The sequence below is a fragment of the Penicillium macrosclerotiorum genome (genome assembly GCF_028827735.1).
Source record: "Penicillium macrosclerotiorum strain IBT 26536 chromosome Unknown utg000002l_segment0_segment0, whole genome shotgun sequence".
Classification (NCBI taxonomy): domain Eukaryota; kingdom Fungi; phylum Ascomycota; class Eurotiomycetes; order Eurotiales; family Aspergillaceae; genus Penicillium; species Penicillium macrosclerotiorum.
This window is the reverse complement of record NW_026643082.1, coordinates 569147-582952: the sequence shown is the minus strand read 5'-3', so window position 1 is coordinate 582952 and position 13806 is coordinate 569147. Positions and strand designations below refer to the sequence as shown.

Here is a 13806-nt window from a genome sequence, read left to right as displayed (position 1 = left end):
CTTGGTGGTCGCTTTATGGATGTTCGGGGTTGCGATTCTGCTGGTCCCGAGTCGGCGAGCGCGGTAAGCCCCACCGCGCGGTCCGAGGAGCTTTGGCCGTCGCGACGTTATCCGACGGTGCGGAGCCTTGGGAATATCCAGCTATCACGGCCTCCACTCTACGTCGTAGCTTTGCGCGGTACGAGAGGTTGTTAGAGCGCGTAATTTTGAGGTTGAACTAATTCGCAGCAATGTGAGGCTACTGACCCGCATGCTCATATGGAGTAGTTCAATCGGGATTAGAATGGTCAAATCAAATGGCGCATTGAGGAGCTAGATTGGGCAGATAAAATGGCGCAGTCATCCCCAAGATCTTTTACAACCTCTTTTTCTTTCTCTTTATTCTTTTACCTCTTCAGAATGCTTACACCCACCATGATCACCGTGGAAAACCTCCCTAGTTTGCTGGCCGACGACATCAAAGTCAAGGTGGCTGGGATTGATGCCGATGGTGTCCTCCGGGGGAAAGTCATGGCCAAGGAGAAGTTCCTCGGGATCGCGCAAAAAGGATTTGGCTTTAGTTCTGCAGTCTTTGGTTGGGACATGCATGATATGCTATGGACAACCAATGCTCGGGTGGCCCCTCCAGAGTCGGGGTATGCCGATTTTCTCGCTATCCCAGATCTCAACACTTTCCGGCGGCTGCCATGGGAGGAGAATATTCCATTTTTCCTTGTGCGGTTCGTGAGTAATGGGAAGCCTGTTTCCGCCGACGGCAGAAGTATGTTGAAGGGTATATGCGATCGCATTGCGGAAAGTGGTTATAGTGCTTCAGCTGGAGGTAAGATTTCTTTTGGCACAAGGTTTGGGGTTTGAGACAATGTAGACTGACATGAACAGTGGAACTGGAATTTATGAATTTTCAAACTCCATCTGAGGATGGATATGGTGCTGCTGGTTCAAAGCACCCCAATCTTGCGGCTTTCCTTGAACGAAACGGTCCGGGCGCCCTGCGGCCCATCACTGCTGGCATGTTCTGTTACAGCTCAACTCGACCGGTGGCAAACAAAAAGTATTTCCATGATATTTTTAACACAAGTGCGCAAATAAACTGCCCTATTGAGGGCTGGCACACAGAGGGTGGACCTGGTGTGTACGAAGCTGTAAGGTGAACCATCAGAATCCATTGAGACTATGTCTAACCTTCTTCGATTTAGGCACTGAAGGTGTGCGAAGTAAGCGAAATGGCAGACAGGGTCGCTATGTTCAAGTCAGTCTGCAAAAGATATGAATGGGGATTCTTCTACTAATGCGTCTATAGGTTCTTAACCAAGTCGCTTGGAATGGAACACGGATTCACTCCATGCTTCATGGCCAAGCCTATGCATGGCATGCCTGGCAGCTCCGGCCACATTCACATATCACTCACGGACAAAGAAGGAAAAAACCTCTTTGCACGCGATATGCCCGATCCTAATGCCCAGTGGTCTGACATCGAATACCTTTCTGATATGGGCAGGCACTTTCTTGCTGGTCTACTGGATGCTCTTCCTGATATCATGCCACTTTTCGCCCCTACCATTAACTCCTATAAGCGCCTTGTTGAGAATTACTGGGCACCCGTCCATATTAGCTGGGGCCTAGAAGATCGCATTGCTTCCATTCGGCTTATCACACCCCCGGTGTGTAAGCCTGGTGCAACGAGATTTGAGGTGCGGACACCTGGCGCAGATCTCCACCCCCATTTTGCCTTGGGCATTATCCTTGCCGCTGGCTGGCGGGGTATCCAGAAAAAGCTCGAGATTACCGTTCCTCCAATGTCTGCTCGCCAAAAAGGGGACCCTCGCCCGGAACTGTTACCCAATACCTTGGACCAGGCGTTGGCTCGATTCTCGGCTCCAGGGAGCATTGCGCGAGAGATTCTTGATGAAGAGTTCGTAGACTTTTTCACTGCCACAAGGGAACATGAGCTTGGGCTGTGGAGAGAAGCCGTTACAGACTGGTAAGTCGTCTATGGTTACTGTCTCGGAGCAGATTGAATGCTAACACTCTTGGAAGGGAGGTGAAGCGATATATTGAAACAGTGTAAACGTAGTTATGAGTGGTTTGATATTATTGGGGCGCATTAAGCATACATCATATGAAATTTACAGTATAGGATATACAGAAATGTTTTTTTTTTTAAGATAAAGAAACACCTTCATGCGACTAGAGCTAATGGAGCCAATAGCTTGTTTGACACCGGAATTTGTCGTGAAGTCCATAGAGAGTAGATGTGGGTTTGTTGGCAACCTTGGGAATAACGGCCCCGCACAATCCGTCCCAACACTTTAAGGAGCCGAGGATGTCCAGTGCTGATTATAATATCGTGTTTGTAGTGATGCTCGAGCGTGAAGCCTTAACACAGGGAATCTTTTGTTTTCAAATGGGATCACTCCTGCGGTTTTATTTTCACTGCACTGACAATCACAATCAATCTTGCCCAAATTGCCAACTGCGCCCCAAAACTTCAGGCTACCTTTCTCGGCTTCAAGTACCGGTAGAAAATCGCTTTCCATTCCGAACATCAAAGTATCCGACAAGGCGAGCGAGAAGTGATTGTATCCTCTACCGAGCCGAGTAATGTATCTCTAATAAGAAGGGTCGGTCATCTTTCCTAGGTATCATGCCGAAAGAATTATCTAGTGGTACTAAGAAAGCCGGGCGGCCTCGGCTCGATAACGCTGGGTCGGCGATTTTGTCAACGGTAATGTTGAGAGCAACCATTTCCAGGGTAAAATAATTTAGATTAACGATTTAAGCAATAGGAACGCAGAGATCAGATCCGAAGGGCACAAAAGACACATAGAACCAAGCAAAAAAAGATTTTTGAAAAAGCAACAGCTCGCGCGTCGGAACTGGAGAAGCAGCTTGAAAGGGTTGAAAAAGCCGCCGGGGATCTCTATGACAAGGCAATGGGATCGGATTTAGATCAAAGCCACCCCAAGATCTATGAGTGTCTGGACACACTGAAATTGATCATTGCCACATCAAGGCAGTCCAATTGGACTGACAAGGATAGATCGACTGTAACCTCGAACCAAAGGCCCGAATCATTTGGCAATGGCAGCAGGAATAGCGTGAAACCAGAGCCCCATCAAAATTACCAAGACACACTTCCGGGAGAGTTTGAAGTTCAAACACTCAAACACGATAAACGAACAAAACAAGAAACACAATCATCGGATTTTACAGCATTTGAGAATCATGGTCATGATGGACGTGACTATGCGGAAAAGATGAGCGTCGAGAGATCGCTTGATAGTTCTCACCGCCTCTCGCCCTTTTTCCTCCAAGAGCAGAACTTCACTAGAATGCTTCACCGAGTACGCATTCCGCCTATTCATCGATCCAAGGTCACCCCCTACAACGATCTACCGAGTATTTCGGCTTGTATCCTGCATACGTAACAAGGAGAAGACATTGCCATTTTTCCAAAAGTTGGTGACAGGTGGAGTGCATGATGCACTTGAGCCCCCTGGGCTTCCATTCTATTGCGTCGGGAATGCTGGAAAGCATTATCCTTCAAAGGATGCACAAGGGGAGCCGATCTACCCATCAAATATGAGAGTACCCAGAAGGATTCTTGGAAATTTATCGGCAACAACGGATATTTTGTATGGGGTACAAAATCAGGTTTTACAGAAAATTCTTCCGATTTTTGGTCTTGGTGGCGATTGGTTTGACTGCAGAGATGTCATTGGGTATCTGCATGAAAATGGAGTGAACGTTAACTCATCAACATTGTTCCCGAAAATCTACAACAAACGTCGTGCTGAGGTTATTTTCCAGAGTGTTGAAACAGTTTACTCTCATTGTAAAACAGATAAGGAAATGGAACTTCAGATCTTCGACGTGGAAACCTTTTTTGTTAGTAGGTATCAGTGGAAGAGTCAGGCAGAACTGGGGCTAACGATCGCAAAGAAATAATGAAAAGCATGGTGATACTGGGCCGGGCACCTGGATTTCCAAGGAATCAAGTGGAAAATGCTTTCAGGTCCACCATAAGAGTGCAAGGAAGTAACTGAACGCTAGGTGAACTATTACAGAAGAATTTAGCGACTAATCGATCTTTTTTTATTTTTTAATACATCTTGTGTGTCGGCCAAAATCGACAAAGCAATTACCAGAGTGAAGCTATTAGATGATCCGTCTTGACTTGACAATATAGTGCGACTATCTTATGTGCCTAGACTCATCCTTTCATCGGTACCTCTATAGACTTTCGGGTCCCAACTTGGCCGCTATTTATTCATAACACCCTTCATCACAAATGTACTTTGAACCGAAACAATTTTTAGCTCAATCCAAGCTACACACTTTACCTCGTGACCATCCTAGCTAGAGCGCACTGTCGCGGGAGTAGAGACGGATAAACAACACAATGTCGCCCTTCCAGTTTCCGCTCACGGAAACTCTTCAAACTATAGACTCGATCAGAAATAGCACTAGAGACGATCAATCCATGACCGCTGCCACCTTCACAGAGATTAATATCTGCACAGCCCGAGAAACAGCGAGGAAACGGGTCGAGACCGTCCACTCCATATCATACATAGTCGTCTTTTCGGGCGCCTCCAGCGACGATGGTCGTTTACGGGCAGCTACGATAACACTGAATAACAAAATAGATATAGTTGAATCACAACAGGCCCAGGTCGGCCTGATGAATTGCTGGTCCTTTCACGAGACGGAGCTCAGTAGCACCTTTCACGCGATCAGCATGTTATTTTAAATAGCGCACCAGCGAACAGGTTTGTAATTTCCAGAAAAGACGGCAAAAATTGGCCACGGGTCTATCTCAAGCATAAGTGGATTTAAAAAGGGGCATCCACAGAGCAGTGCAGTTTGAGATATCAAGGTAGATTACCACTAGGTTTCCCAAGATCAGCAAAGAGCCGGTTGAATAAAATCATAGGAGACCTTGGACTTGGTTTCGCAAAATGATAGTCTCGTGGACAATATCTGGTTGAAGTATTCTTAGCTGCCCGGGTTCCGCAGCTCATTAGAGAAACTTTACGACAGTTGCTTTCGGTCGAGTTTGAGATTCTGGTTGCACTGTTGCACTGGCCCCAGCCCTGCGTACCTCCGAGTTGGAAATCACAACACTTCACAATAAAGCTGAAAACAAATCTTGCCTATTGTACTATCCAGTCACTAATACATCCGAGCTGGCAAATGGCGCCACTCCTCGGATTGCCAAACATACAAACATACCCATTTTTGTACTATTGCGATGCTCTTCTGAGACTCTACAGGCAGCCGGCAGGTGGATGATCAGAAGCAGTTAGGTCAGTCTGATAGCGTGGAGTTGGCAAACAAGACCAAAGATATCCTGATTATCGGCGATATGCTCCAAGACTGACGAACAATATATTCTAAGCCACATATCATCGCCTAAACTACCCGCGGACTGTGAAGGTTAGATCGGACAAAATGATCCCAGAGCGATTTTAGGTAGCGTAATTTGCCAAACCCAGCCGGGCGGCTTCGTTATTTCCATTTCACAGGTTGATCACTCCTGCTACTCCCTGCGCGTACGATGATATTACAGCTTGGGATTGTATAGGTTTGCGGATTACTTAGTTGCATAGCGGATATTGCCTCATCGCTTTCCCCAAGGAACCAAGGCTATACTAGCATGAATGCAGTTCTCAATGAGCAAAAAATCCCCGATTCTTACCCAAGTTCTCATCAGGTGTGAAAATTGGCGCGCATAGGTCCAGGTTAAACTTTGATAGATCTTTTGAGCATTAGATACGAGACAATCAAAGACACAGCGTCTCTTGCATCTTGATATGAATTGTGCCCAAAGACGAATCTCTTTCGGGCAGTCTGCCTCACACTCTAGAATTAATACCTACCATAGCTTCTGCTTATTTCTGTGTGCGCTTTATCAAATATATACGGGCGCAGGGAATGAAGAACAGGGCTTCCCATTCGCTCAGCCGTAATTGAGCCACGTACTGCACGCGGACAACTTCAAAAGCATAATTTGCTTCAAAATAGCGTGAACTAGTTCACGAGAGGGAGTGCGGGTGATATGGGTAAGAATCCTGGAGACTAGGATAATAGAATGAAGGGTAAGAATACCTAAATGTCTAACGCGAAATATGTCATATCCGGGATTAGTACCAGACCTCAGACAGAATTTCCTGACGTTCTCCATATTGGAGAATCGAAACGGTAAAAACGCACCAGCTGGATAAGAATGTGTGTACATGATATGAAGTAGCTCATGGATGGGCTTTCACCTTTTACAGAGTATAGGACTGATATTTGAGTCAATGCACGAGAATCACCTGGTGCAAAAGCAGGTTCGGACTACCTTTTACAAATACCAAAATGCTGGGATTTAAGATTGATTATCAAGATATTAGTACCAAGAATGCTAGACTTGTGTGGGCAGAAAACTAGATGGGTAGTAAAATTATTGATCACTGAGCTACCTTATGAACTGCATATATACAGCACCCTCAGCTTCTGAGTATCTAAGACTTGGGCTATTTTCATAAAGTGCACTCTTCCCCCTCCTCCTCCCCCCACCCCTCCTCTCCCCTCCCTCTCTCTTCGCCCCCCTGTTCTTTCCAGAATGCGGTTGTCTGTGCGGCTCTGGCAGTTCCCTAGAGGAGCTCTCCCTCTCATCGAAAGACCGATCGGCTTCTTCACTATCAGACTATCCTTTCTTGGCCTTGCGCGCGGTAAATTTTAACTTGACCCCGTTAGGCAGCAAATACCAATATTTTGTCACCTCCTTTTTAGTTCTAGGGTGAAGCTCTTGACTCTCTTTATACCTTTTGCCTGTGCCGTTTACCGGACTGAGAGTTTGAGAAAACTTTTTCTTAGTTGTCGGGAAAGTCACTGTCACATTTATGCTGTCTAAGCACATAGAGCCACTGAAACTGGGTGCTGACCATGTCATATCGTCACTCTCGATCGATATGTCGTCCTTGACAATCAATGTATTTGTCTCCATACTAAAAAACGTCCTGCGTACGAAGTATTTTCCCTCGTTTGTCTCAAGCAATTCCTGCTGGACATTGGCTTTCTCCGAATTGAAATCATTTTTTCCCTCACCATACCATCGCTTGACCAAAAAATATGTTTTCCCTTCCTCATCTTCCATTTCAGCAATCGTGAGTTTAGGTTTACATTTTTGTTGTCCGCTAGAACCAGAATCAGTATTGGGATTATATGAATACTGGGATTTCGAGCTTTACCGATAAGCATCCCTAGCAGTTCTTTCATTAGTGTAATATGCGCCACTCATGGCCGCTTAATCTTGAAGACAAGGAAGAGTGAGAAAGAGAGCAATTAAGTACGATGTTGATCTTCACGTTGGCCTGCGTTGTGTGATGAGGAAGCAGAAAAAAGAGCATAAGCAATTGCAACCTCTACGAATGGACTGATTGATTGACAAAGATGCGGTAGCACAATATAAGATCACAATTTCGGAATTGCAGTCGGTTTAATAGAGGAAAGCTGAGAATCTCAGTCGATGACCACAATCTAATCTGCACCACAACGTCTATATATGTATTTGTAAAAAACACTCAAACCTGGCGACTACTTGTCCACAAAGATTACGATGACCTATAGAGCCCCCCTCCTCAACTCATCCTCGCGCTATCCGAAACACCAACAGAAATAATGAATAATCAAGTATTATATTGCCTATGACATTAAAATAACACAGTGACGAACTAAAAGTCTTTACGCCCCTTCTGCCCACGCCTCCTACATTATATAATACTCTGCCAGCCAAAAACTTCGACATTTCGATTCAAAATTACTACTGCTACTGTCTAGTAGAGACTATGTATGTTACAGTAGTCGTATTATGGTAGGAGAAGAGAGAAAATGGGGGCTATATAGCATAATCATACTCATGTGGAATCTTAGTGTTTCCTACAACGCGTCTTTGTGATGGCCGTGAGGGACGTTGGACTAGGAGGGAAGCGCCAAACACTTGATCCTTCATTGAAAGCCTACGTCATTTATGATCCTGCTTTGGTTAATGCTTGTATCAGACAGCTTCATTGAAAAAGGAGCGCGCTCATGCAGTGTGAGCATTCCATTTTATTAATTTCAAATAGTTTGCTCATCTTTATACTGGAAAACCTCTGCCCTCCCGATCGAGTTGAGCCATGACTCTTGCAAGGCAAAGAAATTCTGCTAAAAGGAAATGCGCATACCAGTCCGGAGCTTAGCCCTTCAAATTGTTACCGCGATAATGGGCATAATGAGAAATTTAATTTTCTGCGGGATGGACATTTTTAGCAGCAGCCATACCATCATTATGAAGTTGGTGACTAACTTGAAGTGGTATGTAGTGCGTGTAAGTGGCGACTGTTGGATCTTGACTTTTCATAGTGGAGACTTTAGTGACAGGATTCAAAACCATCATGTCCCACCTGTATTTCAAATTGCAAATTAAAAGTCATTGTGATGTGTGATGAGATCATAATTCTTGATTCTTCTAAGATCGAAATAATCCTGAACAACTAATATAGGGGCTAGTCACGCTGGTTTCATGTGCGGCCGGTCATTCACATCACATAGTGTCAATTTTTAGATACCATACTATATACCAAAAACCAACATGTACATATTCAAACAGAGACGTCTCTGCGACAGACCAGCAAACATTTCTGATCATGGGGAAATGTGAAACTAATCTAAAAATATTCGACTTTCTAGGCCGCCGTCCACTCAAGGAGAAGCTCTAGATTCTTCACCAAATTTATTCCAAGCTTGGTAAACTCATCCAGGCTCTCCCTCTGCAATCCAAGCAGTACAATTTGCGCCTTGGCCGATAGATTATTCGAACCGTGTGCATGAAATGACCTTGCGTAATGCATCTTGCTGAAACCAGCCATATGACCAAATCTCATTTCCGCGAGGCCATCTTTATATCATTTCCTGGTGTCCGCATGCGTAATTGTCCAGTCGGCATCGGTGGTACCGGCAAGATGCTTGACGCTCTCAAATATGTTCCTTTGGCTGGCCACACAGCGGGTAATAAACACCTCCTCGTTCAATAATATGGAAATTTGGGAGGTTGTATTGTAAGCTTGTGTGTTGAGTTTACGTAAGAGAAATTTTCCCTAAATATTGCGCTGTGCCTCAGCTAGCTGAGGTAGATGATGAACAAGGTTTGGCTTGGCTTGGCATTACTTTCTCGAATGGCTATAATGCCTATTGCAGGCATTATTAAAATTCTCTCGAAAAGAAAAGCCTTGGCGTAGAATGCTGTTTCTCTTCCTGTATCAGATAAGCTTTGCAAGTCCGATATAACCGAGATAGTCGGACTCCAAGTTAGGCTTAGGGTCAAAATCGTGTTATGAATCACCACGACTGCCTGATAAGTCTGCTTCAAGACTTAAAATCTTAAATTGTTCCCCTTTCTCACGTCTCTGTCAAGTCAACTCTATCAGGTTTCTTTGTCTATACGCATTCTTCATACATGGCTTCCACGCCAGCCTCTCTCAATTTCGAAATTCTCTTAGCTACTGAGGAAGACTGCCCTAGCCTCGCGAAAGTAGAGGCTGTCGCAAACACTGATGCGGACAAAGAGAAGCCAGAACGGAATATTTCGCGTATTCTCTTTGGTCCTCCGGACGATGTTAGCTTCCGAGCAAAAGACTTGACTGAGAAGCTCCAAAGTGACAGGACCGTTCGGTTGTGGAAGGCAGTGGTCACCGATGAAGAGGGCAAGAAAAAAATTGTTGGCTTTGCCTTTTGGTACCTCTATACAGAACCGAAGCCTATTCCAGAGTGGAAAGATATAGAGTGGCCTGCCGGTGCAAACTCTGCTGGTTGCAATGAGTTCATCAGAAAGGTCGTGGAGACGAGAATAAAACATATGTCGGAGATGAGATTTGGCTGTGAGCGTTAAGGTCGATCTATAGTGCTGGATAATAGCTAACGAATTTGCAGTTCTCCAAGTTCTTGCGACTCTAAGAGAATATCGCGGTCATGGGATTGGTTCGGCTCTCATTAATCAAGGGCTAACAGAAGGGGCTAGCCGTGGACTGAATGACTTTTGGCTGGAAGCATCTAATGATGGCCATGGCCTTTACAAAAGATTTGGATTCCAAGATGTTGAGCCTATTTCGATTGATCTCGAGAAATATGGAGGGGTCGGGGTCTCTTGTCTTCGTGCAATGAGGAAATTGCCTAATTGAGGTACAAGTGTTACTACACAAAACTTGGTCACAATCCCAAGGACTTCACTGGAATAAATTACAAGCATCATATCGCGAATAAAGCGGCACAAGCATTATATTAGCATTGAAAAGCATACATGAGGTAGTGGAAGTCACTATTCCAGAATAGACATAGGAATACACGAAATCGTGATGCCTAGGAAGGGTTACAACAACAAGCTAAGACCCATCTTCTCTGTACGATAGTGCATAAATGAACCATGTCCAGTCACCTTCACCGAATGGAGATACAAAGTTAATAAATTGAGTCGGTTAGGAATTCCCATTCTCGTCCCCTGCATCCTCAACATAGGCAGATCGGTTGGTGTCATCGGGCTTCGACTTTGTCGTAGACTCGGTTTCTGTCACCGCGCCATCGTCTTCCTCTGCTGCCTGATTTTCAGTTCCACTTCTTTGAGAACCTGCAGGCCTCGCTTCCTCGACAGATTTTCCCTTTTGTTGCCGGAATGGTAGATGATCCCCAGCTTCACTCTTCATCTCTGTTCCAGACTCCTCCGCAATCTGTGAAGAACGGGAGCTCTGACCCTTCCGAGCACGTGCATGGGCACGCCGAATGAGGCGATTATGATAATCCTCTTGATCAACCTCATTATCTTCGTGTAGAATGCGGCGAGCTGCCTCTCGTCCGACAATTGGTAATCTATCGACACCTTGAGCTGCGCTTGGCACTAGCTTTGGATCCAAGAGGCCAACCTGAACCAAGACGCTTGCTTGGTCCCAGTAGGTATGTTCTGAATACAAACGACCACCACGCAAGCTCACAATACTGACCATAATTATTTCCACGCGTTTGCCGGTCGGCGGCACTCCGGGAAGCATCCATGGAACTTCCTGCGTGTGTTCAAATGAGATATAGAGTTCATCCACAATCCGGTCAGCACCGGCCGTTCTTGAGAGGAGTCGAATGCGCATAGATGGTGGCAGCCGCCCTAGAAAATGGTTCTCGTAAAATCGACGGAGTGACTGGACACCGATTCCACCGCTCAGGGTTGGGCCGTAAGTGACGGATGGCTTCTTTTGCTGGACGTATCCGTCCATAGTTTTTGAGATGCTAGACGAAAAGAATTTCCCTGCATTCAGTTAGCTTCATCATTTTAATCAGTCCACACATGGTGTGCTTAAGGCTCTCCCTACCCTCCTGGTGCTCTTCCCAAGTCTTCTCCAAGTCCACATGCCTTGAGAAACCCTTTCTCAAAACTCCCACCGTCCGAGTCCACGCGAGATCAGCTGCTAGGTGGTCATATTCTTCCATATCATGTTCTGCAAATCCCGGCTGGGCATCATCATAGGTAAAAGCAGGATATGCTAACTGGAGCCGCTCTCCAGTACCAATCCCTGGGTTTAACGGGCGGGTTTTGCGTTTCTTCTTTCCCTGTAGGCCAAGAGCGACCGGGATTGTGGACACCTCGATTGTGGAGCCGGCAAGATGAACCAGAACTGGGAGAGACAAGGGGAATCGAGATCTCGTGTCAGGTATGTTGCTTGGATAGTACGCCACGAGTGCACAAAGTCTGCTTGCATTCATCGGTTTCAAATAATAGTCCAAGCAGTAGTTGGCCGCATCGCCAAAAGCTGTCCTGTTGTTAGTTATCGTTGGTCGCTTCCCTGCTTGATCTCTTCTCGATGTTATACGAACCGACTACGGCATAATTTTCACCGACCCCCAGGCCCTCCTTCACTGATCGCAGACGACTTTCATAGTCCTTGCCACCTCCATCTAGAGGAAGGTAGACCACGTCGAAGCCCTCTTCTTGCCAGTTCTTGATCGTTTCGATGTCGAATTCACCTGTCTCTGCGGTGACACAGACTCTAGCATTATTATTCCCATTGTTGTATAGCAGCCCATTGGAGAGGCCCGGGGCGCTGATTGAAACGGTGGCCATGCTTCCGGTGCTGCTGTTCCGGTTGTCGGGACCACCGAAAGTTTACGATGCGTAACTATACCGATTGCTTTTCAAGTCCTCGGCGACGGTCAGGATAGCGAGTGATGAGTCCTTTATGAGTTTCAACGAGTAGATGAAGTTCAAACTTTCGTATCTCTTTAGGCAGATAATAATGCAAATGTGAAGAGAAATGAAGATGCGGTTGGTGTTGCTGCCATGATGCGTAACGGCTAACGGCTTCTACGTCATCGACGCTGTCATGTTCCCCACGACGTCATTGCGGTCGCGTATTCCATGGAATCCGCCAGGCCCAATAAATTAATTGGTCATGTCACTTGGAGTATCTAATGGAACAGGGGTACTCCTTCCAAAGTACACAACACAAAATAATGATGATCCTAGAAATAATAGCAGCGCTCTTCATACGACGGAGAATTCTTAGTTTTGTCGAGCCAGATATCCAGTATTTCTGGGATGCTGACCTAGCTGTTAAATTAATATCCCCCCGGCGTCGCGGAAAGGAAATCCAGGATTGCTTCTTGATCATCAGAGAATACTAGGGTGTCCTTTTAATTTCAAATCATCTCAAATTGTCTCATCCAGCTGTAGTAGCCAAGGCTATTCTTTGCGAACTGTTAAAGGTTCTATGTGTTCCACATATGTTTTGACGGATCAATATGGCTAAACTATAATTACCAAATGCCATATAACAGCAGAGCATCTCATTCATCTCTTTGAAGACTTGTCCCTCGGGTGAGTCTCAATGCAGGTATCCAGATCTGGGTGGTCAGGATACCGCCGGGAAGTGATGTGATGTCTGGAGACTTCTGGATATAATCCAGAAATTCTGAACAGGTGAGGTTCGAATTTTTTGTAGGCTAAAATTTCGCTTTCGGACTATTCGCAGGGATATCAGCTCGAGATCCCAGTGTCTGGCAACTTGCGATGATGATGGGTAAGTCAAGCTGGGATTAAATAGCTTCTTCCGTTGTATTATGCAACATCATTGGATTGGTGGAGATTTGAGGATACACTTCCTAAGAGCTCCGTGCAGATTAACTAAGGGACCATTTATTAGTAATTTCCGCCACTCACCTAAGGTTACTTAACACGCTCTGATTTGGTGATTGTTCTGGCTATTCAAGTAAGATGTCGTTCACATAAACTTTCAGAGTACCTTGAGACTAGATAAGATCAGATAGCAAAACCTACCGGCCCACATTCCTATTCACTATCCTGTTGATTATTTCTAGCTCTGAATCTCAAATGTCTTCCATGTTAGTACTTAAATGAATTGAACACTGGAAGTATCTATGAGGTGTATCTCACATTGTTCAACTGGTCAGATGGCTTAGATTTATCACTCTTATATCGAGATAGTATACTTCTTTTGCCATGCATACTAATATGGTTTCAGAGATGGCGACGGTTAAGCTTTTGCTCTCGACATTCTGGGCACTCTTGAATCTGCGAATCGTGGGACAAAGCATGCGGCCACTTGCCTTTTCGGAACGCGTGGAATTAGGGGGGCTTAGGGTTGAATATCAAAGCTCGCGCGCATAGATCTCCTCCTATCGATATCGATAACACTTCGCACAACATGAGCCCTCGCTATTTCGACTTGAGGTTCCAAATCACCTCCTTTTCTCTTTCTTCATCCTGCTCACCCATACATA

The 13806-nt window shown here is 45.4% G+C and overlaps 3 protein-coding genes across 3 annotated transcripts; 2 read left to right on the top strand and 1 right to left on the bottom strand.

Annotated features, from left to right (window-relative positions):
- Window positions 1-399: 399 nt before the first annotated feature.
- Window positions 400-2068, top strand: N7462_001370 (glutamine synthetase family protein; the record flags this gene model as incomplete). The annotated part of the gene is made up of 5 exons (XM_057073096.1): window positions 400-820; window positions 880-1142; window positions 1197-1249; window positions 1301-1981; window positions 2038-2068. The coding sequence occupies 5 exons, from the start codon at window positions 400-402 to the stop codon at window positions 2066-2068; spliced, it is 1449 nt and encodes a 482-aa protein (XP_056936737.1).
- Window positions 2069-9484: 7416 nt separating this feature from the next.
- On the top strand, window positions 9485-10205 carry N7462_001369 (uncharacterized protein; the record flags this gene model as incomplete). The annotated part of the gene is made up of 2 exons (XM_057073095.1): window positions 9485-9905; window positions 9958-10205. 2 exons carry the CDS (start codon window positions 9485-9487, stop codon window positions 10203-10205), a joined length of 669 nt encoding a protein of 222 aa, XP_056936736.1.
- Window positions 10206-10499: 294 nt separating this feature from the next.
- Window positions 10500-12130, bottom strand: N7462_001368 (dienelactone hydrolase; the record flags this gene model as incomplete). The annotated part of the gene is made up of 3 exons (XM_057073094.1): window positions 10500-11317; window positions 11382-11819; window positions 11884-12130. The coding sequence occupies 3 exons, from the start codon at window positions 12128-12130 to the stop codon at window positions 10500-10502; spliced, it is 1503 nt and encodes a 500-aa protein (XP_056936735.1).
- Between the last annotated feature and the right edge of the window lie 1676 nt (window positions 12131-13806).